Source organism: Arvicola amphibius, chromosome 9, assembly GCF_903992535.2.
Source record: "Arvicola amphibius chromosome 9, mArvAmp1.2, whole genome shotgun sequence".
NCBI lineage: Eukaryota > Metazoa > Chordata > Mammalia > Rodentia > Cricetidae > Arvicola > Arvicola amphibius.
In genome coordinates, this window is record NC_052055.2 from 54545228 (window position 1) to 54570975 (window position 25748).

At 37.9% G+C, this 25748-nt stretch overlaps 1 protein-coding gene across 2 annotated transcripts in view; it reads left to right on the forward strand.

Annotated features, from left to right (window-relative positions):
- Positions 1-25748, forward strand: part of Arid2 (AT-rich interaction domain 2) — a 133600-nt gene that overhangs the window by 77820 nt on the left and 30032 nt on the right. Inside the window, exons 7-15 of one of the 2 annotated variants that reach the window (XM_038341182.1) lie at positions 6233-6299; positions 6393-6643; positions 6961-7057; positions 7140-7349; positions 8393-8560; positions 11347-11428; positions 13260-13394; positions 13975-14171; positions 14523-17365. In XM_038341182.1, the coding sequence (XP_038197110.1) occupies positions 6233-6299; positions 6393-6643; positions 6961-7057; positions 7140-7349; positions 8393-8560; positions 11347-11428; positions 13260-13394; positions 13975-14171; positions 14523-17365 (4050 nt within the window). The remainder of the gene's footprint in view (positions 1-6232; positions 6300-6392; positions 6644-6960; positions 7058-7139; positions 7350-8392; positions 8561-11346; positions 11429-13259; positions 13395-13974; positions 14172-14522; positions 17366-25748) is intronic. The other variant, XM_038341183.1, reaches the window with a different exon arrangement.

Genomic DNA, 25748 nt, shown 5'->3' on the forward strand with positions numbered 1-25748 from the left:
TTCATATAGCTAAAAAAAAATTATGAATAAATTAATTTTAAAATATAGATATTCTGATATATTTCTAAAATACTTATCTTTTGTTATTCAGGGCCTACTACTAGAGTTATGCTCTCTAATTTTATGCTTCGGTGTAGTTTGAAGCCTTAGGAAGCAGGCTGCCATGTGATTTGTTAGTCCCTAGTATGGTGTGCATACTCCTTTCCCTTCTGAATCTGTGTTCTTTCCATATTATATAAAAACACCCTGAATAGAACTGTCATTTTAGGTACTATATTCAAATAATTCTGCACTTTTGTCTCTGTTTTACCAATATCCTAAATCATAGAATTGTATTTTTATTTTATTGTGGATATTTTGTTTTTCTTACATTTTTATTAATTTAGATCATATCTTTGATGTTTTAGAACCATATGACAAGATAAAAGTTTCCTTGACTTCTGGAATCCCATAATTGAATTTGTGGAGTCTTTTTGTATATTTGTTTTATCTTTGGAGACAGGATTCTATTCTGCAGCCCTGGCTGTCCTGAAACTCCCACCATAGAACTCAAAACTCATAGAAATCTCACCTGTCTCTGCCTCCTGGGTACTGGCTTTAAAGAAATCCTGTCTGTGTTTTTTATTTGTTCTTTTGCTTGTTACTTGTTTTTTTTTTTTTTTTTCCCAGCTCACTTAATCCTTTTCTAGTTGTATCTAATATGTCATTTTACCCATTTGTTTGTTAAATTTTTATTTTAGAAATTTATTTTAAATTCTGAAGATTTTTTTTTATAATTTTAAAGACTTTTTTTATAATTTTAATTCTTTCATTCTTTGGTACTTTCATACAATTTATATCTTTTTATATTCTCTTTTGCTTTTAATAATATGAACATCTATATATTTTAAAATATCTTTAAATAAATTTAGTTTAGGATAGTTTATGTAATACGCATATACCTGGTGTCTTAGTCACTGTTCTATTGCTTTAAAGAGACACCATGATCAAGGCAATTATAATAATAGAAAGCATTTAATTGAGGGGTTTGTTTACAGTTTCTGAGGTTTAGCTCTGTATGATGACAGGGAGGATGGCAGCATGCATGGCTCTGGAGCACTAGCTAAGAACTACATCCTGATCTGTAGGCAAAGAGAGACTCTTGGCATGGACTTTTAAAACCTTACAACCCACCCCCAATGACACACTTCCTCCAATAAGACCACACTTCCTAATCCTTCTAATCATTTCAAATACTGCCACTCCCTGGTATTTAAACATTCGACTATATGAGTCTATGAGGGCCATTCTTATTCAGACCACCACACCCTAATAAAACTTGTGAGCCAGGTGTTACTGGCTCACGGGATTAGTCCCTTGTATTTTTTCCAGTCTTGTTTTATTTATTTCTTTATTTCATTTACTTATGCCACTATCTTAAATTTGCAAGATTCTGAAGTCACTGTGTTAGTGCCCATTGACTCAGGTAGTAGAAATCAAGCCCATGGAAACTGAAGAGCAAGCCAGCGGTGAACAACTTACTCAGGGCATGCTTTAAAAACCCAAAATTCAGGGATACTGAGAATATTAAGCCTGTAAATTTCTTGCTATGATAGACCTATATTCCTAATTCCTTGTTCATAACTAAAGAAAAATCCTGTCTCATATTCTTACCTTGCCCCCTAAAAAACCATACCTGTTGTTTATAGAATTAGATAATTTTCTTAATTCAGGAGAGTTGATGCTGAAATTTTAAGTTACACAAAATATTTTTTTACACACAGTCACAGTAGTAGTATAATTACTAATTATGTGCAAACAAAGACATGAGTGTGGTGATTTGATGAAGCCGACTGTTGCTTTTCATTTATATTCTGCTGTTCATAAATCTTTATGCTGTTTTCTTTGGCTTTGGTATGTTGCACCTTTCTAACAAGGTAAGGTTTGAAGGTTGGTTTTCTAATGTATAAAATACATTTAAGGCAGTGAAGTCCCCTCTCAGTACACTTTTAACCTTGTAATATGTATTTATGATGTCTTGTTTTCATTATACTTCAGTTTAAAAGTATTTCCTAATTTCCCTTTTGGTACTGACTTATTTAGAAGGGGATTTGGTTCCCAGAAACCAAATAACTTTGTGAATTGATTTTCAGTTTACCTGATTCCTGGCAGCTTCTTGAACTTATAGCTTGTTTTGGTTTTGTTTGGGTCTTACCCCCAGGACTGATTAGTGCTGGTGGGGTGTGTGGGTGGATGTGTGGGGCGTGGGTGTTTCTTTTAACAAGTTTTTACTGTGTGTCCCAGAGTAGCATCAAACTCAAAATCTTGTCTCAGCCTCCCCTGTGCAGTTCTGTAATCACCTTGTTAGTGATAGGATTACAGGCAGGCACCACACCCAGCTCTGAGTCCTGTTAATTTTACAAATGTTTATTCACTAGTAACTTGAGGTAGTATGCCCCTTTCTGTTGTCTCATTGTTTATACTAGAGCAATTTGCATATCAACTCTTTCAGGAAATTGTTATTACCACTTCTTGGATAATGCAGGGATCCTAGTAGAATAGTTCCATTTCTGTGTACAGTTCTTATTAACACGCTATGTATAAGTTAAATTGTTCTTTTTTTAGATTATCTGTTTGTCTTTCTATTATCAATATCTTCATTTACTATGCACTGTATTCTACAAACTGCTTTAGTCACACACATGCCCCCTTTATGTTCACTTTTCATTATTATTTAGTTCGAGATTAGTTTCTGGTGTACCTGGTGACTTTTGATTCTTAAGTATCATAGAAGAATACTTTTAATTTCTATAAGATAGATTCTTTGGCTTTTATCATCATCAGTCATACTGATTTCCTGTCAAATTCTGTTGTTTTCGAAGGATATGTTCCTTATGATTCAGGCTTTTGACATTTAGGAAAGTTTGTTTGATAATCCAGTGTATGGTCTTTGTTCACTGGTGGTTCCAGTGGGCCTTAAAGGATTTTTTTTTACTGCTATATTGGACATGGTGTCTATTAATAATTGTTGTTCTGTTATTCACTGAGAAATGAAATAATGAAATTGCAAGCTATGATACAAGTATTTATATCCATTTTCAATTGTCTGATTTTGCTTCAAGTATTCAAACTTATTAATCACTCCTATAGTTAACAATCATTACGTTTTCCTGACGGATTCTTTGTGCCATTATGAAATACTTTCTAGCATGTTGGCTAATATCTCTTGCCTTGAATTCAACATTGTCTGCTGCTTGTTTGGCCACTACAGTTTTCTTATGGTTGATGTTCTTGTACCACAGTTTTTCCTTCCTCTAATTCAGAGTTTCTTTTTGATAGCTTGATTTCTTCCTCTTCACAGAATGCAATTTCTGTCTTTAAATCATGTTTCAACTAAGTACATTTCATGATGTTAATGATGTAATGGAGTTTGAACTCCTTTTATTTTATTGAAATTTTGACTGTGCCTCCAAAATTAAGAGATTTGTATGTTCATGAATAGTAGACTTTGAGGTCTTGTCTCAGTTCTTTGAAGATGATAGTTCATTGCTTAACATTATTCTCAAGAAGCCAGTTGTTGTAATGTTGGATCCCAGCTGCTCAGCCCTAAAATAATCACACAGAAACTATATTATTTAAAACACTGTTTGGCCCATTAGCTCTAGCTTCTTATTGGCTAATACTTATATATTAATTTAACCCATTTCTAGTAATCTGTATTGATTGCCAAGTGGCTGTGGCTTACCAGCTAAAGGTTCCGGTGTCCAGTAGGGCTACATGGCTTCTCCTCACTCCGCCTCCTTTCTCCCAGAATTCAGTTTAGTTTTCCCTGCCGGCCTCTGTTTTAGCTTTGTTGCAGCAAGGATTTGTTTGTTTTGTTTTTAAAAGTCAGCTTTGTATCCCTACAGCATCATCTCTACCTCAAGAATGGCTGTAGTAGAATGCCTAACGTGTGAGACCCTGGAGATAATGACTTCATAAGGGGCAGGGTTATTTTAGTTTATACTCAGTGACATCTGAGTGGCCTTGGTGCTGTGGTAATTTAACACATCTGCACAGTATAATATGTGGGGCAGATTTCCTCCCTCATTGCCAAGAACTAAGAATGAACACAAAGGAGCAGGGTACCATAGTCCCTTTTGGGAGCATGCCCACAGTGATTTAAAAGCTTTTACTAGACCCCATCCCACAAAGCTCTCTGCAGCCTGCCAGTACCACCTCTCTCTGCAGGGACCAAGTCTTGAATACATGGAGATTAAGGGCCACTGAAGACTTGTACCATAGTATGTGTAGATTAATCTTACCCAGTGTTTGGTATCTGTAGGAATTCTGTTGAATTATCTAGGTTTACATATTTTCTCTGTTCTCTGAACTTCTATTGTACCTCTTTAGTTTTGTTTCCGTGTTTTTGCCTGTTGTGTGGAATTTTCCCATACAGATGTACAACTTTGGTACCCCCTACTAGATTTGTGGAGCTTTTACTACATGGTACCTCATTGCTAGAGACTGGCTTTCAGATGCTGTCTGCCTTGGTTTGAAGTAAGCCCTAAACAATTTCCTCATGTTAGCCGTCACTGTCTCTTGAGTTTTCTTTCTGTTTGTATGTCTTAGCCCAGAAATAAAGTACAAATAGAATTGTGGGTGATCGGTGTGCAACCCTTTGCTCCCTTTATTTCAGTACTCTCAGTCTTGCACACCTGTTGTCCAGTCGTGAAAATACTTTCCATGCATGTTAGTTTATGGGAAGTTGGTACACCAGTACCCATTGCTTCATTACTTACCTGGCCAGAAGCCCCATCAGATCATTTCCCCTAAAATCCTTGTTCCATTACTTTCCTGTTCCCTAAGTCTTCTGGGTTCCACAAACTGTGCTGTCACTTTAAAGTTCTCTGTCTTTTTTGTCTGCCTGCATTGATTGTTTCTTTGTCTTTCTTTTTAAGAAGTTTTACATCCCTACAATTTTATTTAGTTTCTTTGAGATACTATTTCTTAATTCTGCAGCTTAGAACTTTAGTTTATTTAGAAAATCCTCTTCCCTTATCACCCAGTCTTCCTTGTTCTCACTTCCCTCCCGCTAAGGTCGTTTCTCACAGATCTTTTTATGGTCATCATTTTTTTTTCTTTAAAATTCAAACTGGCTATTTTCACTTTTGACTACTGTTAGTTGTTAAGCCCATTTCTTGAATTTTTAAGCTCAGTTATTGTTTTGTAGTTCTGGAATTTGTTTGTTTCTTTTAGTTTTCATTCCTTTGCCAAAATGTTCAGTCTTTGGAGCTACTTACTATCCACGATCATTCTGACTTCCACATCTGGTATCTTCATTATTTACTGTTTTTTGTTTTTTTTTTTAAATTGACTATTGAACTTTGTATTTCTTTAATAACTTAGTTCTTTTCTGTTGTTACCAAATACTGCAAGACCTTTTGTTTGTGTAGTAGACCCTCAGTGGTCTGGTGGGGCCTAGAAACCTTTATTGATACTAATAACCTCAAAATCAAAAGAACTTTGTTTCTAAAACTCAGTTACCTCAATGTGTACATCTCAGTCTTTAGAATGGAACATGAACCACTTCCACTGTTATACTTAACGCTAGGGCCACAAGCCTTGACAAACTGGAATTTTGTAAAATGCAGCAGTGTAAGGCCTGAAAGACCATCTTAACAGTTTGTAGGTTTGGACTCATCTCTTTCTACGTAAGGTTCAAAGACCATTTGGAAACATTGGAAAGCAACTTAAACATCTACCCTACAAGTGTACTCTGTGTATCAGAAGAGCCTGTAAAGATGGGCACTGTGATAATAACAAAAGTCATAGATGCAGTTTACATGTGTTGATCTGCATAAATCACAGTTTGCATAGTTGTAAGACAACCTGAAAATGTGTGCGATTTCTGTGGGTGACAAATCACAGGTCCTTCTAATCTCGCTGTGCTTTGGTAGATAATACCTGTAGGGGAAGAAACCACTGAAGAAATGCTTGAATCTACTTAAGAATATTAAGATGTCATTTTTCTTCCCCATCCAAATTCCCAGATACCTTACAAGATTCTGTGGACCCAGATTAAGAACCTTTGGTCTATAAAAATTTATATTAAGCTGTGTGAAAAGCAAGTGGTTATATGAAAAAAAAATCCATAAGTTGTAACACAGTCCACAGGAATGGAAAAACAGTATAAAAATCTAGTTTTGTCTTATGTAAGATTTATCAAAGTAATATAGTATATGTTTTAAGTCATGAGCAATTCTCATTACAGTTTTGGAAAGACATTGTTGATGACAATGAAGTGCGTGACCTCATTTCTGACAGAAACAAGTCTCATGGTAAGTCAGCACAACTCAGTTTATTACTTACTTTTAGAATAACAATCATAAATGAAATAGCAGCTTCAGGGAAATTTGTATTTTTTGTTGCAGAAGATACATCAGGAGAATGGATTTGGGAATCTTTATTTCATCCACCTCGAAAGCTGGGTATTAATGACATTGAAGGACAGCGGGTACTTCAGATTGCAGTGATCCTGCGGAACCTGTCCTTTGAGGAGGGCAATGTGAAGCTCTTGGCAGCTAATCGCACCTGTCTTCGTTTCCTATTACTCTCTGCTCATAGTCATTTTATTTCATTAAGACAATTAGGCCTTGACACATTAGGAAATATTGCAGCTGAGGTAAGCATGTGGCATTTCCTTAAAATAGCTTTTGTTTTTATCCATATTTACTTTAAAATTTTGAAATGTTACATTCTGTATCTGCCTATATTTGTCAGATTTTAAATGGGTATGTATATTTGTAGCTGAAAGGTGGTGTAGGAGAGTCATATTTCAGGGGGACATTTGAAATGATACTACAAATTTAATGCTCACTCTTTCCATGGCACTTATATTTTTAAAGTAATACAACATTGTCTTGTTCGTTTTTATTAAGTTTAAAATGCACACTTTGGGAAGCAGCATAGCTCAGTGATGGTGTTCTTTCTTTCTTCCAGCTTTTATTGGACCCTGTTGATTTCAAAACTACTCATCTGATGTTCCATACTGTTACAAAATGCCTAATGTCAAGGGATAGGTTTTTAAAGATGAGGGGTGAGAACTCAATTTTTTTATTATCTCATGTGAACAAACTTTATTATTTATTTCAAAAACAAAAACATATGTGTTCTTGCAGGCATGGAAATTTTGGGAAATCTGTGCAAAGCAGAAGATAATGGTGTGTTGATTTGTGAATATGTGGATCAAGACTCATACAGAGAGATAATTTGTCACCTCACTTTGCCTGATGTGCTACTTGTAACCTCCACACTGGAGGTGCTGTACATGCTCACTGAAATGGGAGACACTGCCTGCACAAAAATCGCAAAAGTCGAAAAGAGCATAGGTAAGACAACATCAACAGTTTTATTTTATTTTTTAAGACAGGGTCTTATGTAGCCTGGGCTGGGCTCAAAACCATCTCCCGAATGCTGGCATTACAGGTGTGAGCCACCACCCTGCTGGGGATCACCCAGGGCTTTGTGCATGCTAGACAAACACTCTACCAACCGGAACTACATCTTTGGCACGAGCATTCTCTGTTTGTTTGTTTGTTTGTTTTGTATACAACATTCTCTCTGCATGTATGCCTGAAGGCCAGAAGAGGGCACCAGACCTCATTAAAGATGGTTGTGAGCCACCATGTGGTTGCTGGGAATCGAACTCAGGACCTTTGGAAGAGCAGGCAATGCTCTTAACCGCTGAGCCATCTCTCCAGCCCCACGAGCATTTTCTTTATTGAGGAAAACCAATACGATATGGTGTGGAAACTTTGGCGTTGAGGATTAATTGTGTAGTGTTGAAGAGTTATTACTCCCTCAGACATGCAACTTTATGTAACCCTTTTAGATGATAAGGAACATCTACTGTATGACAAACTTGGTTTTGGAGCTGTCCGCATGTTCCTATTGTAAGTCAGCCGTTCCCGACTCCTTCAGAACTTCCCTATGCAGACACTCCTCAGTGATGTTTAGTAAATGGCTCAAATGAGACGAGCTTCCTTCTGGTTCTGCACATGCTCACAGCGGCACTGCCTTAAAGAACAGTGAGTTGACCCTTGCAGTCTCACCAGTTTAGATATACTCACTGAGCATGCTGTGTGTGCATTCTGCCTTCCTTAGGGATGAACACTTAGATCAAAGTTAATAAAGATTTAACTTAAAGATGATGTTATTGCGAAATTAAAAGGTCACTTTCCGTATCAATGATCCCCAAATCTCGACACATATCAGAATTACTTTGGAAACATTTTAAAAATGAAGACATCTAGTTTCTACCTCAGATACCAAATTATTTTTAGTGATTGGGCTGCTTCTCTTTTTTTAATAGTTCACACATAATTCTGGCATTGATTTATATTATTAATTAATTCCTCTCCTTTAATTTTAGATATGCTAGTGTGTCTGGTTTCTATGGACATTCAGATGTTTGGCCCTGATGCACTAGCTGCAGTAAAACTCGTCGAACATCCAAGCTCCAGTCATCAAGTTTTATCTGAAATTAGGCCCCAAGCTATAGAACAGGTCCAAACCCAGGCCCATGTAGCATCTGGCCCAGGTTAGTGTTTTCATATGTTCTTTTTCAATATGCTTATGGGTATGTAAGATTTAATACTTAGGGTAAATTCAAATGTGCAATGCAAAGAAGTAGTGTGTACAAAGAGTTGGTTAAGGAAGACACATTACTTCGGATTTCATAGATAGCCTGTAGTATAGGTACAGCAAGATCAAGTGAGCACTGAGGGAGGACTGGATAAAATAGAGGAGGCAGATTCAGAACAATTAAAGAAGTATGAGGGATGTATAAGCAATCAGTGCTTATTTTTTGTGGTTTTGTTCATGGGATCTGTATATACCTGAGCTCTCTCATTTGTCTAATGAAGACAGTTAAGCATTAATGACCTGTAGATTATTCACTTAGGTAGTAATTCATAACAGAGGTGGAAGTAGGACTCTAGAGACCTGAAAGAATTAACTTTGAGCTGGAGTGCATTCACTTAGCTATTCTTTGTAGCTGGACACTTCTACAGTGTAGTACTGCTCTCTTATGGAATGATTATCTTAAAACTTTGCCTTCTACATTATCATGAAAGTTTTTATCTGTTTTTAGGTCAGCATCTTTATTTCATCATAATTTAAATAATTGCAAAAAGTATATTTTCTTGATGGATATTAAACTGACTTTTAAAAATAATACCGTGTGTTCTTTATATTATTAGAATTTTGATGCCATAAAGCATTTTTTTCAACTGTGTGTAGACTAAGAATTTGGGTCAGTGTCAGAGCACATCCATGGCAGCATAACCTGAGTTCAATCCTGACATCCTTGCCAAAAAGACAGAATTGCTTTCACAATGTCACCTACTGTGGAAAGCCCTCCTTTACTTTGTCCTCACCCCGTGGCCTCCTAATCCTTCTCCTACTATAATGGCTTATGCTTGGAGTCTCTTTCCATCACCTCCCATGTTCCCAGCCTTAAAGTACACTTGGTAAATGTTTGTTTCTTTATAAAACTCTTTTGAGAAGTTTGTTTTATAATGACAAGTTTCAGTAGTTAAGTAGTACATCAGACAAGAGTAAGCACAGGCCTTGTTTCTAAATCATCTTTAAGTGCAAAGTGAGGTGCTTGGAAGTGTTCGAGGCCCAGTGCTCTCCATGCAGCATGTGTGTGAATGCGCACTGTTACTGCTAGAATGGAGCTGAACCAGCTTCAATCCTGTTTTCTCTTTTTAAATTATTGACATTTTCTATGTGTAAACAGTGTATTCTGATTATTCTCTGCTTTTTCTCCTTCCATTCCTCCAACCCTCTCTCTCTCATCACTAGCAGTCCCTTTTCCATTTAAGACTTGGTTGTGTTTTGTGACCCATGTAGATTAGAGATTAGCCTGGGCCACCTGTGTGACCCCTGAGTTTGCACTAAAAATACAAGTTGACAGTCTAGGTCATGTCAATGAATGGCCAAGGAGAGAACTTGGAATTCTTTGAATTTTTTATACAATCATCCAAAAAATATTAAGCTTATTTTTATTGTTCATCTGGCAATTATAGCTCTCTTCTGTTTTGTTGTTTGTCTCCCTCCCTCTCTCCCTTCTTTTTTGCTTTCTTTTTTTCTTGTTAAAAACCAAAGAATTATGAAATGCTTGACTTGTTGCTTCCTCTTAAGATAGGTTTTATTTCTAAAAGGTATGTACAAGACATTGTTATAAATCATGGTGGTTAGGATCGTATGAAGGCATAAGTACAGCACAGAGTTCTGAATTTTCTAGTCAGGTGGGACCTGTGAACTTTCATTTCTAACAAGTTCATGTGAGATGCTGATGCTATTGATGTGGACCACTGAGCTAAGAAAATTGAAGTAGTATTCAATATTGAACATTACTATATTTCAGTGTGCTGCTTCTGATATTTATGAAGTGCCTTGTATCATATGTTTTGATTCCATTCTTCTAAAAACCTTGATGGTATAGATTTCCCTCTTTTAAGACATGAAAATGTGCGCCACAAACCCGAACTAGGAAAGCTGGGGGGGTGGAACATGCTGCTTTTGGTGCTTGGGCTCAAGCATAGGCCGTGAGTGTGCCAGCACACACTCGGGGTCTACCCCACAAAGCTAATGTTTATTATTTAAATGAAGCAAAATTTCTGTGCTTGTTTTTTGAAATAGGTCTTTTCATGAGGCCAAGGCTAGCCTCAAATTGGTAACGCTCTTGCTTTTGTTCCATCTTAATCTAGAAATTTTATAGAATTAATACTCATCTTTTTAAAAGATGAATTTATTGTTTTCAATCCATTGTGTAACAGAGCTGACAGATGTTTATCGAGCTGGCGGTGTTAGCCTTTCTGTTTGTTCATTTGTTTATTTATTGACTGCAGTGTTGAGACTGAAGGCATGTACCTAGCTTAGGCAAGCGCACTGCCACCAAACTGCACTCCTTCCACGTAGGTCCGCCGCTTTACTCAGGCCTGGTTCTATTTTAATCACTTTGTGACTTGATTTTCTTCCCTGTACCTATACAATAAAGAACTGGGAAAATAATAAATATATAAAGTATTCAATCAGTTTCTGAGGATGGAAAAAATAGTTTATATTGCTAGTAGCTAATTATCCATGTTATTGTTGTTGAATTATTTTTAGGCTAAGCAAAATAGGAAGACTCAAACAATATCTGATATAATATATGCTCACTTTGCTTTCTTTCTCTATTTTTTGTGGTTTATTCCCATGTATTTCCATACCTTTGTAGAAGATATTCTTTATAAATAAGAACTGGTTCAGTACCTATGAATGTAGCAAATACTGACTACATTTTTTAAGTGATATACTAATGTATCTTCTCTTTAGCTTCCAGAACAGTTGTGACACAGCATGCCGCTCCACCTCCAGGAATAGTGGAAATAGATAGTGAAAAGTTTGCTTGTCAGTGGTAAGTGACCTGTTCCTATCACAGCTTTAAAGTCCTTGAGAAGAACAAAGCAACAGGAAAGAATGGGCTCCTTAGTGACCAGCAGCTCTTAGTCAGAGTAGGTCTGAGTGTGTAAATTAGTCAGGTCTAAGTGTGTAAGTCATCTCACCTAGACTTTGGCATGATTTGAAAGAAAAGAATTCATCAAAAATTTCTAAATTCAAACAGCCTAACTGGAATCTCTTTAAATTATGACGTTTAATGCCTCTGGAATAGAATTTGTGTTAAAATTTTATTTTTTGCATTGTAGGAAATAATATTTGTCAGTGTAGAAAGTATTTTCTTGTCATATTATTTTGTTAAAACTAAATTGGATTAGTGTTGGAAAAAGTAGAACCAGGTTTTTTTTTTTTTTTGATAAATATCTTCTTTGTTTGATTTTATTTTTGTGTTTGAGGCAGGTCCTTACTGTGTAGCCCAGGCTGTCCTTGAATGCGTACTGCCTCTCAGTACAGAGGTTACAGGCAGCTGCCAGCACACCTGGCTTAAAGCAAAACTTCTTATTCCAAAGGTAGTCCAGCTTTCTTTCCATGATTAATAAGGGAGAATTAATCCCATGATAGAATAGCTGCTGTGTCTACCTTAAGATAAACAGTACTGCCTCCTTGAGAGGATGGTGGCATCTGATCTCAGCCACTGAGCAAAGCATGTGCAGGGCTGGTGAGGCTCTGGTGGGAGCTGTGCAGACATTGTTTATGTGACCACTTGAAAAATCCTACTCTCCCATCCTCCATTGACGTGTCTAGCCCCGACTCCTGTCACTGTGCTGCGGTTGCTGTTTTCGTGCCTTGTGCTCTGCTCTGACCAGGTTTTGGTTTCCAATATCTCAGTCTGCTTTTTTTTTTCCACTTTCTTTCTGGATTGTTGCACATTAACCCTTTATTCTTGAGGACTTTTGTAATGCCAGTGGGATTTATTAGCCTTCTGCAGTGCAAAACAAAGTAAACGATGTTTTCTATTTGCTCTTGAACTCTGAGGCCGCAGAGGATTGTAAAGTTGGAAAGAGAACAAACCACCACCACATTAAACCATGTGTGTGTATGTGTGTGTGCGTGCGTGCGTGCATGCATGTAGACTTTTCACATCCCAGTTATAATCCTGCCACTTTCTGACAAGGAGGAAAGAAAATATTTTATCATTGTTACTATTTGATGAAATATATAAGAAACAAGTTGGCCTATTTTGCAAAGTGAGTTCTGGAAAGAGATTTTACAAAGCTAACTAGATTTCTAATCCTGACTTATAGATGGAAGTTACTCTAAACAGAAGTATATGTTAGTTTGTTATCAAGTAGCAAGTGGAAGTGTTTTCAGATGAGAGTGGCAGTTTGTAGTATGTCGTTGTTTGATGGCATAGTTGAAAAAAGCTTTGGTGATTCGTGGCTGAAGAAATTTGATCCAGGAGCAAAGAAAAAGTTAGTTCAGTTTCCCACTATTTCCTTGATCTCAGTGCATAGTACGTTATCTTTGATTAGGAATTATTGCAAGACAGGTGCACCAGCAGATAACCATTGGGTAACACTGCTTCTTAGAGAACATTTGCTGCTAACAGACCTTCCTTCCTGTGCTGAGATGTGGCTGTGGCTTTTGTTTATAAAACTGCAGTAAGTGTGATAAGCAATTGGTCTGTTTCATTAAATCTGCCAAAAACCCAGTGTGTATTTTTTACTCCTGACGTATGAAGTAGTAAAATGTGGTTAGCTTGAAGTATTAGTTATAACACGTTATCTTTTAATATAGATAAACATGGGGCTTCCAATTTTATATAATGCCTTAATCTCTCTCTTTTTTAGGCTAAATGCTCATTTTGAAGTAAATCCAGATTGTTCAGTCTCACGAGCAGAAATGTATTCTGAGTATCTCTCAACTTGTAGTAAATTAGCTCGTGGTGGCATCCTCACATCAACTGGGTTTTACAGGTGCCTGAGGTAAAGTGCATGGCTTTTCAAAGTAAAGTTCATTCATGTTGGTTGCTCTTGCACACTAGAGAAAACACCACAAGGCTGACTTGTGCATCTCTACTGCTTGAACTTGCCCACACAATGGCTTCGTGCAGTGAAGGCTTAAGTAAAGTTACAGTGTTGAGACGGGGTGAGGTTTATCAAAGAAAGAAAAGAAATCAAATTTTCCTTTTTCTCATATCTACTTTGGCATGTTGAAGACATAGTTGAAGACATAGTTCTTCTTAAGTCTTGAATTCTAATATGTAATTAATATGCATCTGACCAACGATGAGATTTTTTGATACTTTGCAAAATTCATAAAAATATGTCTTTAAACTGGTTATATATGGAATTGCTTAAAACCCAACATTGTTAATAAATAAAGGTTTTTAATTAGAGAATTAATCATCTACATATCTTTCTTTGCATTCTACTCTTGCAGAATCTTACATTGTGAAGTATATTGGTCCATATACTAGTAGCTGTGGCAGTGCTCTAAGCATTACTGGAGGCAGTATGGTGTTCTTTTGCCGGTTTTCATAAATGAGTATGTGTTATTTTACAGAACAGTTTTTCCAAATCATACAGTGAAGAGAGTGGAGGATTCCAGCAGCAGTGGACAGGCACATATCCATGTAATAGGAGTGAAGCGGAGGGCTATTCCTCTCCCCATCCAGATGTACTATCAGCAGCAGCCAGTCTCCACTCCTGTTGTCCGTGTTGATTCTGTTGCTGATATATCTCCAGCTCCTTCACCTGCAGGTATTAATTTTAATTTTTAATATTTATTGTATTCATAGGCAGGTCTTGCTGTACAACCCATGCTGGCCTCAAACTTGGGATCCTCCTGAACGTGGGATTAACAGGCAGAAGGCAGCATCCTCACTCAAGTTTTTAATTTTTTAAGTATTGCTTGTGTATGACCAGAATTTAAATGCATGACTATGCCCTGTGTTTTTTACAGTGCTTCTCATGGGTGTCATCATGCTCTAATGTTTCCTCTTTGGGGGGCATTAATTTCTTAACACCCGTCCTTTTGTATTAAATAAGACAAAAGAAATTTGGCTTCTTGCAGTCATTTCATTTGGAACTTTCCTTTTCCCATACATACAGGAATCCCTCATGGATCGCAAGCTGTAGGAAATCATTTTCAGAGGACTCCTGTTACCAATCAATCTTCGAATCTGACCGCAACACAAATTTCTTTTCCAGTACAAGGTGTTCATACTGTGGCCCAGACTGTTTCTAGAATTCCGCCAAATCCTTCAGTTCATACCCACCAGCAGCAAAATGCTCCAGTGACTGTCATTCAGAATAAAGCTCCAATCCCTTGTGAAGTCGTTAAGGCAACAGTAATTCAGAATTCTATGCCCCAGACAGCAGTTCCTGTGAGTGTTGCTCTAGGAGGAGGACCTGCACAGAGTTCTGTGGTTCAGAATCATAGTACAGGGCCACAACCTGTTACAGTTGTGAATTCTCAGACATTACTTCACCATCCATCTGTGATGCCACAGTCATCGTCACTGCATACAGTGGTACCAGGACAGATACCTTCAGGCTCTCCTGTTACAGTAATTCAGCAAACTGTACCACAGAGTCATATATTTGGAAGAGTACAGAACATACCAGCATGTACGTCTACAGTTTCACAGGGTCAACAGTTAATCACCACATCACCACAGCCTATGCACACTTCATCTCAACAGACAGCAGCTGGTAGCCAGCCACAAGACACTGTTATCATAGCACCCCCACAGTATGTAACAACTTCAGCATCCAATATCGTTTCAGCAACTTCAGTCCAGAATTTCCAGGTAGCTACAGGACAGGTGGTTACCATAGCTGGTGTTCCAAGTCCACAGCCCTCCAGGGTAGGATTCCAGAACATTGCACCCAAACCGCTTCCTTCTCAGCAAGTTTCATCAACAGTGGTACCGCAGCCTATTCAGCAACCACAGCAGCCAACCCAGCAAAGTGTAGTGATTGTAAGCCAGCCAGCTCAACAAGGTCAAACTTATGCACCAGCCATTCACCAAATTGTTCTTGCTAATCCGGCAGCTCTCCCAGCTGGTCAGACAGTTCAGCTAACTGGGCAACCAAACATAACTCCATCTTCTTCGCCATCACCTGTCCCAGCTCCTAATAACCAAGTCCCTACTGCCATGTCATCACCTTCCACTCTCCAATCACAGGGACCACCTCCCACTGTCAGTCAAATGCTGTCTGTGAAGAGGCAGCAGCAGCAGCAGCATTCACCAGCACCTCCCACACAGCAGGTCCAGGTACAAGTTCAACAACCACAACAAGTACAGATGCAAGTTCAGCCCCAGCAAACAAATGCAGGAGTTGCCCAGCCTGCTTCCAATGAGTCTAGTCTGATAAAACAGCTGCTGCTTCCAAAGCGGGGTCCCTCAACCCCAGGGGGTAAGCTTATCCTCCCAGCACCACAGATTCCTCCCCCTAACAATGCAAGAGCTCCTAGCCCTCAGGTGGTCTATCAGGTGGCCAATAACCAAGCAGCTGGTTTTGGAGTACAGGGGCAAACTCCAGCTCAACAGCTATTGGTGGGACAGCAAAATGTTCAGTTGGTCCAAAGTGCAATGCCACCAACAGGAGGAGTACAAACCGTGCCCATTTCGAACTTACAAATATTGCCGGGTCCACTGATCTCAAATAGCCCAGCAACCATTTTCCAAGGGACTTCTGGCAACCAGGTAACCATAACAGTTGTGCCAAATACCAGTTTTGCAACTGCGACTGTGAGTCAGGGAAATGCAGCTCAGCTCATTGCTCCTGCAGGAATTAGCATGAGCGGAGCACAGGCGGGAGCTGGACTTCAGGTGCAAACGCTTCCAGCTGGACAATCACCATGTACCACTGCTACCCCCCCATTCAAAGGCGATAAAATAATTTGCCAAAAGGAGGAGGAAGCAAAGGAAGCAACAGGTTTACATGTTCATGAACGGAAAATTGAAGTCATGGAGAATCCGTCTTGCCGACGAGGAACTACAAACACCAGCAATGGGGATACAAGTGAGAGTGAGATACAGGTGGGGAGTCTTTTAAATGGAAGAAAGTACAGTGACTCAAGTCTACCTCCTTCAAACTCAGGGAAAATTCCAAGTGAGACTAACCAGTGCTCACTAATAAGTAATGGGCCATCCTTGGAATTAGGTGAGAATGGAGCATCTGGAAAACAGAACTCAGAACAAATGGACATGCAGGATATAAAAAGTGATTTGAAAAAAACACTTGTTAATGGGATCTGTGATTTTGATAAAGGAGATGGTTCTCATTTAAGCAAAAACATTCCAAATCACAAAACTTCTAATCATGTAGGAAATGGTGAGATATCTCCAGTAGAACCACAGGGGACTTCAGATGCTACTCAGCAAGATACTGCCAAAGGTGATCAACTAGAAAGAGTTTCTAATGGACCTGTGTTAACTTTGGGTGGGTCACCGTCCACAAGCAGTATGCAGGAAGCTTCAAGTGTGGCAACGCAGCAATTCAGTGGTACTGATTTGCCTAACGGACCTCTAGCTTCAAGTTTGAATTCAGATGTGCCTCAGCAACGCCCAAGTGTGGTTGTCTCACCACATTCTACAACCCCTGTTATACAGGGTCATCAAATCCTAGCAGTCCCCCACTCAGGATCTAGAGTGTCCCATTCTGCCCTATCATCTGATGTTCGGTCTACAAATGGCACAGCTGAATGCAAAACTGTAAAGAGGCCAGCAGAAGATAATGATAGGGAAGCAGTCCCAGGAATTCCAAATAAAGTAGGAGTTAGAATTGTTACAATCAGTGACCCCAACAATGCTGGCAGCAGTGCAACGATGGTTGCTGTACCAGCAGGAGCGGATCCAAGCACTGTAGCTAAAGTAGCAATAGAAAGTGCTGCTCAGCAGAAGCAGCAGCATCCACCACCCTACATACAGAGTGTGGTTCCACAGGTGAGTCCTTTTGTTTTGTTTGTCTCACTAAAATGGTACCTATGAACATGAAGGGTAAATGGTAAATGATTATGTAAGTCTCAATTTAAGCATTAAGGGTGTCCGGTCATGACAACTCACACTTCCCTGCTCCTTGTTTATAAACAGTTTTCAGTTCTTCACTCTAGCATTCAAGGTAAGGATTTTTTCAGTTATGTGTATGCAGTTTCATCTTCGATGGTGGATGCTATGTACCTAGCAGGAATGCCCAGTGATTTTAGAAAATTCTAAGGCACTTTTACTCATAACGCCATGTGTTAGCATTTTCACTTAAATGATGTAATGTTGAATTTCTTTTTTTTAATTTTTACTATATGTGAACTTCTTGGTTCATCTTGATTATATATATCTGATTGATTTTTTTTCTTTTGGAGTCTCTAAGAACTCTAAATAAAATGAAAGTGAACCAAACTAAATTATAGAAGAACTCTAATGTTACAGAATTTACCTTCATTTTGTTTGTTCTTAAGCTTGGTAACCAAGAACAGTAACATTAACTGGTGTTAGTTAATGAGAAATGGACTTCACCATTTCTCATCAGATCTTCAAGAGTCCTGTTAACATGGGAACTGTTACACACTGCAGTAGAGGTAAAAACTCAGATGCCAAATAACTTGTCCAGGACTGAAGCCAGCTCTTAAGTCATGAGCTTTGCTCTCCTGTTCACATCATTTCTCTCTACAACTATAGAAACTTGTCTTATCTAACATTTTAATTATTTGAACTATTGTGTAGAAGACATTAGTGTTACTAAATGATCAGTTTAGGGCACAAATACTAAAATTTTAAGCATATTAGTTATATGCAGATGGCTCATGCCATTAAAATCATGCATTTTGTTACTGATCTGAATTTTGTACTAAACTGTACTAATTTCCTATGAGAACAAAATCCATTAAAAAAACAAGCTATTTTCTAAGTTGAGAGTATAACTGAGTGGTAGCGTGAGTAGGGCTTGTTTTGCCTAAGTACCTGGGTTCAATACTTAGACAGTCCCAAAGCCTCTTATCTCCAAAGTTGATATACTTGGTTGCAAGAAAAGAGATGAAGTATGCGTGAGGTCTGTGAACATGATAAAACAAAAACATATGCTTCCTTTGTGTGGTGTTTAATATAGTGTCTGCTTCAGGTAGACATCCCATAATGGTTCAGGTCTACTTCAGCCCCATATGTAAGATGAAGCACTTGTATGGGCTAGATATATGGGACGGACTTTACAACCCAAGTCCAGTGTTAATGACAGTTGTTGGGCCATCTTAAGAGCCTGCTTGCTCCTGAGGAACCGATCTCACTGTTACCCAGATTCTTAAATCTCCTTATTAATTCTCAAGGTTATATTTTTAGGCCTTGGTTTAGTGCCATTTTGTTCATTATTTAAATTGTTAGCTTACAAGAGTCTAAAATAGAGCGTTTTAAATAACATTTTTATTTGTTCTTTGATGATTTTATATGTTTTTGAATCATATCATATGAGAGGGGTCTCATCTCTTACCTACTGTGCTTGGACCCATCTCTTTTTTTTATAACCCACTGAGTCTAATTAATAGTACCCATATGCATATGAGCATAGAATCATCCAGAGTATGAGCAACCCATTCCAGATGCCACATTTCTGAGGAAAAAATGATTCTTCAAGCAGCCATCAACTGCCAGTAGCTCCTCAGCACGGGACAGGGCTACAAGCCATGGTGGAATGTCGACTGGCTTGATTTTGTGTTCAGTAGCTGTGGCTCCTGTGAGTTACTGAGTGCAGTGACCACACCAAGTTCAGAAGTCAGCCTTTCACAGCATCCTCCCATCCTCCAGTCCTTACGTTTGATCTATCCCATTATCCACAGTGACTCCTGAGCTTAGACATCTGGAACAGGAGGCAGTAGATGCATACAGATGTTTTTAGTAGGTCTGAGCACTCAACAGTCACTTACTCCCAGCACTTTGACCAGGTATGAGTCTTTGCATTAACTTCTGCCAACTACACAGAGGTACTTCTCTGACCACGGTTGAGAGTAGCACAAATCTATGGTTATAAGCAAATATTTAGATGGAAGCTTAACAATGTGTCTATCTAGTCAGGCCCATAATCAAGATGAAACAAGAGATTCTCACATATAATAATCAAATTTACTAAATGTCTAATTATAGTCAACATTTCAGTGTATATTTAGCAAAGTAGTAGGAGCAGGAGATTGCCCTGTAGGGCTGGTGACCTTCATAGCTTATGGTCTTTCAACCAGATTTACAGTGCAGGACCGAATTCTCTCCCATGGAGCAAACCTGAAATCTAATCAGGAAGTTTGATTACTCCTTAACATTCATGCCACTGTTGCATCAGCACAGAAGGCAGAGGATTTGTAAATGTGCTGTTTTTTTCAAATGGAACCATCATTCCTACTATTTCAAAGGATCTAGGGATGCCAAGGAGTATAGTCCCTAGAAAGGGGTAACTAGACTTTCAGAATGTGCAGGGCTGAAAGGCGGAGCAGTGCAGTAGATAATCCTTCCTACTGCCTTTATCATACCACTTTTTCTTAGTGATTTTGTTTCTCCTGTTAATCAGCTGTATTAATTTAATTATAGAAGGCTGAAGTGACGAAGAATACTTGAGAATAAGTGGTGTGAAAATATAAATTTTATGTTTAGATGATATTTAACTAGGAATGTGTAGAGAAATTTTAAAATTGTTCCTGCTTCAAGGCAGATTTCCTCATTTATAGCTGCTCATTTAAAATCCATTATATTTGCAAGTTCTGAATGCTGCTTATGGAGTACCATTTCCAGATGGCCTACCTTCTGCATTTTCCTTGATGTCTGTTAGAAGCAAAACAAACAAAACCTGCATTAACATATTTACAAGTAAAAATGACTAAAAGACTTATAAATGAAAGTTTTTTCAAGATCATGCAAAACATGTATAGAACATTCTGTATCTGTTAATAATCCCATGATCTGATGACTTGTGTTTTGTTTGTTTGCTTACTTGGTTTTTTTTTGTTTTTATTTTTGAGACAGGGTCTCACTATATAGCTCTGACTATCCTTGAACTCAACTCTGTGTAGAACAGGTTGACTTTGAACTGCTAGGATTACAAGTGTGTGCCACCATGCCCAGCTTTTGTTAACTTGTTAAATTCTTGTATATAACGATCATTTATTAAATTGTGCCTAACACATATTTCATGTGTATTAGGTCTTAGTCCCCTGTTCTCACAGGACACATTTTCAGTGTGATATAGTGCAGTGTTTTTTGTTTATTTCCTTTTTGTTTCCTTCCTGTTTTGGTTTGGTTTCTGAGACTATGTAGCTCAGTTTGGCCTCTCTCAACCTTCTTTCCTGGTTTCTGAGTTTATAGTCAGTTTACAAATCTGATCCACCATGCTCAATTTATTCCTCCCTTTGAAAAGGACCTTGAGGAATTGCCTTATCCCATGAAAAGGGGAATCTTTAGCCTTCAGGAGGGCACATTTAGTGTTATCATAAGAAACCATTTTAACAAAAGCCACAGGATGCCATTTCAGTGTTTTTAATCTATTGCTGAGATTTGTATTGTAATTGCATATTGCAATAACGGAGAAAGACTTTGCCAAGAAATCTAACTTCCTTTTTTGTTGTATTTCTACATCTTCTTTTTTTTTTTTTCTTCCTCGAGACAGGGTTTCTCTGGATAGCCCTGGCTGTCCTAAAAGTTTCTTTGTAGACCAGGCTGGCCTCAAACTCACTGAGATCCACCTACCTCTGCTTCTCAGGTGCTGGGATTAAAGGCGTGCACCACAACTGCCCACCGTATTCCTACATGTTCTTACAAGGGCTGATATGTATATATTCTTAATAAGAGTAAAAAGTTTAGTAGAAGCTGAAGTCTTTAAGTAATTTTGACTAAATGTTTTACAGATTTTTCTGTTATCTCCTCTTTAATTTTGAAATATTTGAAGGCCTTAATGAGATATCCTAAGGATAGGAACCAAGTCTAAACACAAAATATGTTTCCTTTTTATGTATCTTGCATATAAAGATATATCTTATATACACATGTTTATACAATATGCTTTGTGACTGTGCGTAGTACAGAAGGGTCATAGAAGGGAATTTTGTACTTGTCATGCCAATGCTTAGAAAGTTTCAAATTTTTAGAACTGACATGTTGGATTGTCACATTCAGTATGGTTAACCTGTAGTTAAAGAAAATGGGGAATTAGTACAGCCACAAGAAAGTTAGCTAGTGTAGAGTCCTCATCCTCACACACACGGAGAGAAAGCATCTTCCCAGTGATGGCTCTTTCTCCCAATTCTGCCGTGGAAGAGCTACGCATCCAGACTAAGTGCGGGCACACACTCACAGTCTGTGCAGCTCTCATTCTCTGAAGCCTTTGAAGTGGCCTGCTACAGCTTTGTCACCATCCAGTTCCTGGCCGCCAGACTCCTCTCCATTATAACTCAGGTTAGATGTTACTCAAAGGTTTTTACTACTAATATTAAAAAGAGATCCAAGAATGTCATATCAAAGTATTATCAGTGGTATGTAGAATTTTTAGCCGTAATTTGTTCTTGAACAGACAATAAAAGGAAACAAGGTCATAGTTTAACAAAATGAATAGTATTGTTTCCAGAAATTAAATCTGCCATATTTGTGAACATTTTTGTTAATTTTCTATCACAAAACAAAACAATTTTTTACATCTCTTGCATTATATTAATTTTGCTATTTGCTTGTTCAATTAAGCCTTTTTCACATTGTTTTTTTTTTTTTTTTTTTTTTTTTTTTTTTTTTTTTTTTTTTTTTTTTTTTTTTCTCTTTTTTTTTTTTCTCCCCGAGACAGGGTTTCTCTGCAGCTTTAGAGCCTGTCCTGTTAATTTGGAAAAAAACCCTAGTTCTTTTCAGTAACAAATGATAACACAATATGCCTCTGGCTCAGATACATTGAAATCCTTCTTGTAGCTTTCTGTGTCTTTGTCTGAGTTCTGGCTGTGGCTAGCCTTCTGCAGTCAGAAACCATGCCGAGGGACAGGAGGCCAGCTTTGCATTCTTGTACAAAAGGTCTTTAGTTATTATTTATCTTATGAATGTGGGTGTTTTGCCTGTATGTGTGTCTGTGTGCCATAAGCATGCCTGGTGCCGGGGAAAGCCAGAAAAGAGCATTGGTTGAGCTGGAGCTGGGGTTGGAATGGTTATGAAGCCTCCATGTGGGTGCTGGGAATTGAACCCTAGTGTCCTGAAGAGCATCTCTCCAGCTCCCAAAACCTAATTCTTAATACATTAATGTACTGGAGTATTTAAAAATATATATGTATATGTATATGTTCTCCAGTGACAGAACCAGCCATCTACAGATATTAGTCACATTTTGTTGTTTTGGATTCCTCTGTTCCCTTATGCCCTCCCCTCTCCTCCAAAACAAATACAAACATTTCATTTCACTACATTTCAATTTTTATTTCTTTTAAATGGATGCATGCACTGTAATACCAAATTTTACTTAACGGATGTAATGGTTCCTTTACATTCCCTTCACCAGTTCATATTCCAGGTTTTCTTCCCTAGTTGTCTTTTAAAGTATGAGTGTGTGTGTGCGTGTCTTTCTGTCTGTCTTTCTGTCTGTCTGTCTGTCTGTGCCTTTGTGTCTGTGTTGTTTGTTTGTTTGAATGAGGATGGTAAAATGTTCTACACACTACATTTGACTAATATATTTTTATTCATTTTTAATTCACAACTTAGACTACCTTCAGTCATCCTTGCCATATCCCTTGTTAACATTTGGGAGTAGAATCTCACACGATGTTACTTGTTTCTGTTTTCTGTGACCCAGTAAGACTTTCATAACCATCAAAAAAAGTCTTTTGGCATTTGTGAAAGTCAGTAAGCCTTTATACACACATTGGGCAGGATGGTCAGTAAGACTCACAATTGAAATGGCAGTAGTGACTAAATCAGGAAAGTTCATTAACCTTGACAGATGCCTCCTTTAAGTAAAATTTCAGTGTGCTGTAATTTCTCGTTCTTTAGATTTATGCTTGGCTAGAACTGGTCCTTTTATTTTTCAATTATTGAATTCATAATTTTCTGTTCAGTGCTCTTGTTTTAAGGAAAGAAACTGTTTGGCACTTCACATGCTCCATTTGTGGTCTTTCTCCCCACTGTTGCTGATCTGTATGTGGAGTATTAACCCATTCAGAGACATCTGGAGTAGGTTCATCTTACCCTCTGAACTTAAAGCCCGTTTCCCTTCTGGGTTTCTTTATTATAATGGTAATGGTGACAGTTGTCATGGAATGAAAATCTAGGTGTTCTGTGCATGGTTTAAAATCAGTCAGAATGTATTAACTATACTTAAAAAAGAAAAAAAAAAATCAAGGATCAATGAAGGTAACAAGATTGCCCAGGTCACATAAGCTGTTGGAAAAGGACACACTGGGGTTGAGGACTGACAAGATGGCTCAGCACACAAAACCATCTCTGAAGCACATGGTAGTAAAGAGAACTGATTCCTAACATTGTCCTCTGCCTTAGGTCTGCACACAGGCTCGCACGTACAAAAGAGTGAAATCCCTTCAAAAGCAAATTGAACAACTGAGTCCTGACCCGTGGAGCTGGAAGGTCCCTTTCCTTGGTGTCTGAGGCACTCTGGTTGTGCATACTTTGATTCTCTCATTCCTACATTTCAGAGATGCTAACCATTCCAGAGCAACTTGAGCTGTCTTCCCAGAGTAGGCTTCCTCCTCCTAGAGCTTAGAATACAACATTTCTGTTTGTTTCCTTGCTGTTTCTGTTTGTTTGCTTTTTTTCCTTGGTGTTAAGGACAAGTTCTTGTATATCCCGTGCTGGTCTGGAGCTCATAGCTGTGTGTGACCTAGAACGTCGGATCACAGGCTTCTACTCCTAGGTGCTAGAAATACAGACATGTAATCCAGTGGTAGAATACTTGCTAGCATGGGGAAGACCCTGGATTAGCTCCCTAGCATTGCAGGGTAGCAAACTACCACACTTGGCTTCCTGTGTGAGACATCAACCCCAGGACTACAGGCTAGGCAAGCACTCTGCCCCCTGAGCTACAGCTTCAGCTAGGCCAAGAACTCAAATCCTATTTGCATTTCTGCCAAGTATTGAGCATTTTATTTTCTACTTTATTTGTATTTTATACTATTATAGCCTTATATGTTTTTGTTTGGGCTCAGAAAAAGAACTGTGGATTTTAATCTTAGGACCCAGTACTTTCAGTATTTGCCATTCTGTGCTGATGTTACCTACCAATAAATGAACAAATATATTCTGTATTCTACTACACTTTTAAACAATTCTTGAAAAGGATATGCTAGTGTTTCTATAAGAAATTTTACATGATTTAAGGTATTTAAAAAAATGTATGAGTTAATTTTTTTAAAAGATACTTTAATGTTTTTTAAAGACAAAGACATATGGTATAGAATATAACAAAGGTTGTATTTAGAAAACTGTATGTCTACTTTATGCCAGTGTTACCATCAAAGCTGTCCCTGCCTGGCATGGTGGACTGCATCTCTGATTCAGCATCTGTGAGGTGGTGCCAGAAAGATTGTGTTATAAGCCATTCTGGTCTACATGGCAGATTCAAGGCCAGCCAGCCTGAGCATCGTAACTAAGAATTATGGTTGTAAGTCAGTGGTAGTGCACTTGCCTAGCATGGGAAAAGCCCTGGTTAGATCCCCAAAACTGCACCAGTGCAAACTGTAACTGAATAGCAAAGATTAAATTAGTAGCCACTTTTCTGCTAATTATTTAATATTTCTGATACTCTCCTTACATGGTTATATTCATCACTGTTAACTCAGATCTGAAGTTTGCTTTGATTCATATTATATCACTGATGAAATCTAAAAGACAAGAATTATTCAAAGCATTAATTTACATCTGATCTATTCTTGAAGGGCACAATTAAATCAAATGGCTTCATTTTCATTTAAAACTATATTTAGTTGCTTCTTCTTAATTAATAGTCTTAATCTGAGTGATGTAGTCTGTTGTCTGTGTCTGTCCGTTCCACATCCATGAATGAAATTAACTTGAATCAAAACTATCAGAAAAATTCTGATTCTTTACTGAACGTGTGCTTTTTTTTCTTGTTATTATACCCTGCACAATACAGTGCAGCAACTATTTGCATTTATGTATTACATTGTTTGAATTATTGTATATAATTTAGGAATGACTTAATCTGTATAAAGAAAAACATGCACATTTATATACGACTACTTTGCCCTTTACATAAATGTACACAGATCTTGATATCCATGAGGATTCTGGAGCCAAGCCCCCACAGATGTCAAGAAATAACATAATGTATAACCTTTCTTCTTTGGTTCCATATTTTAAAGAA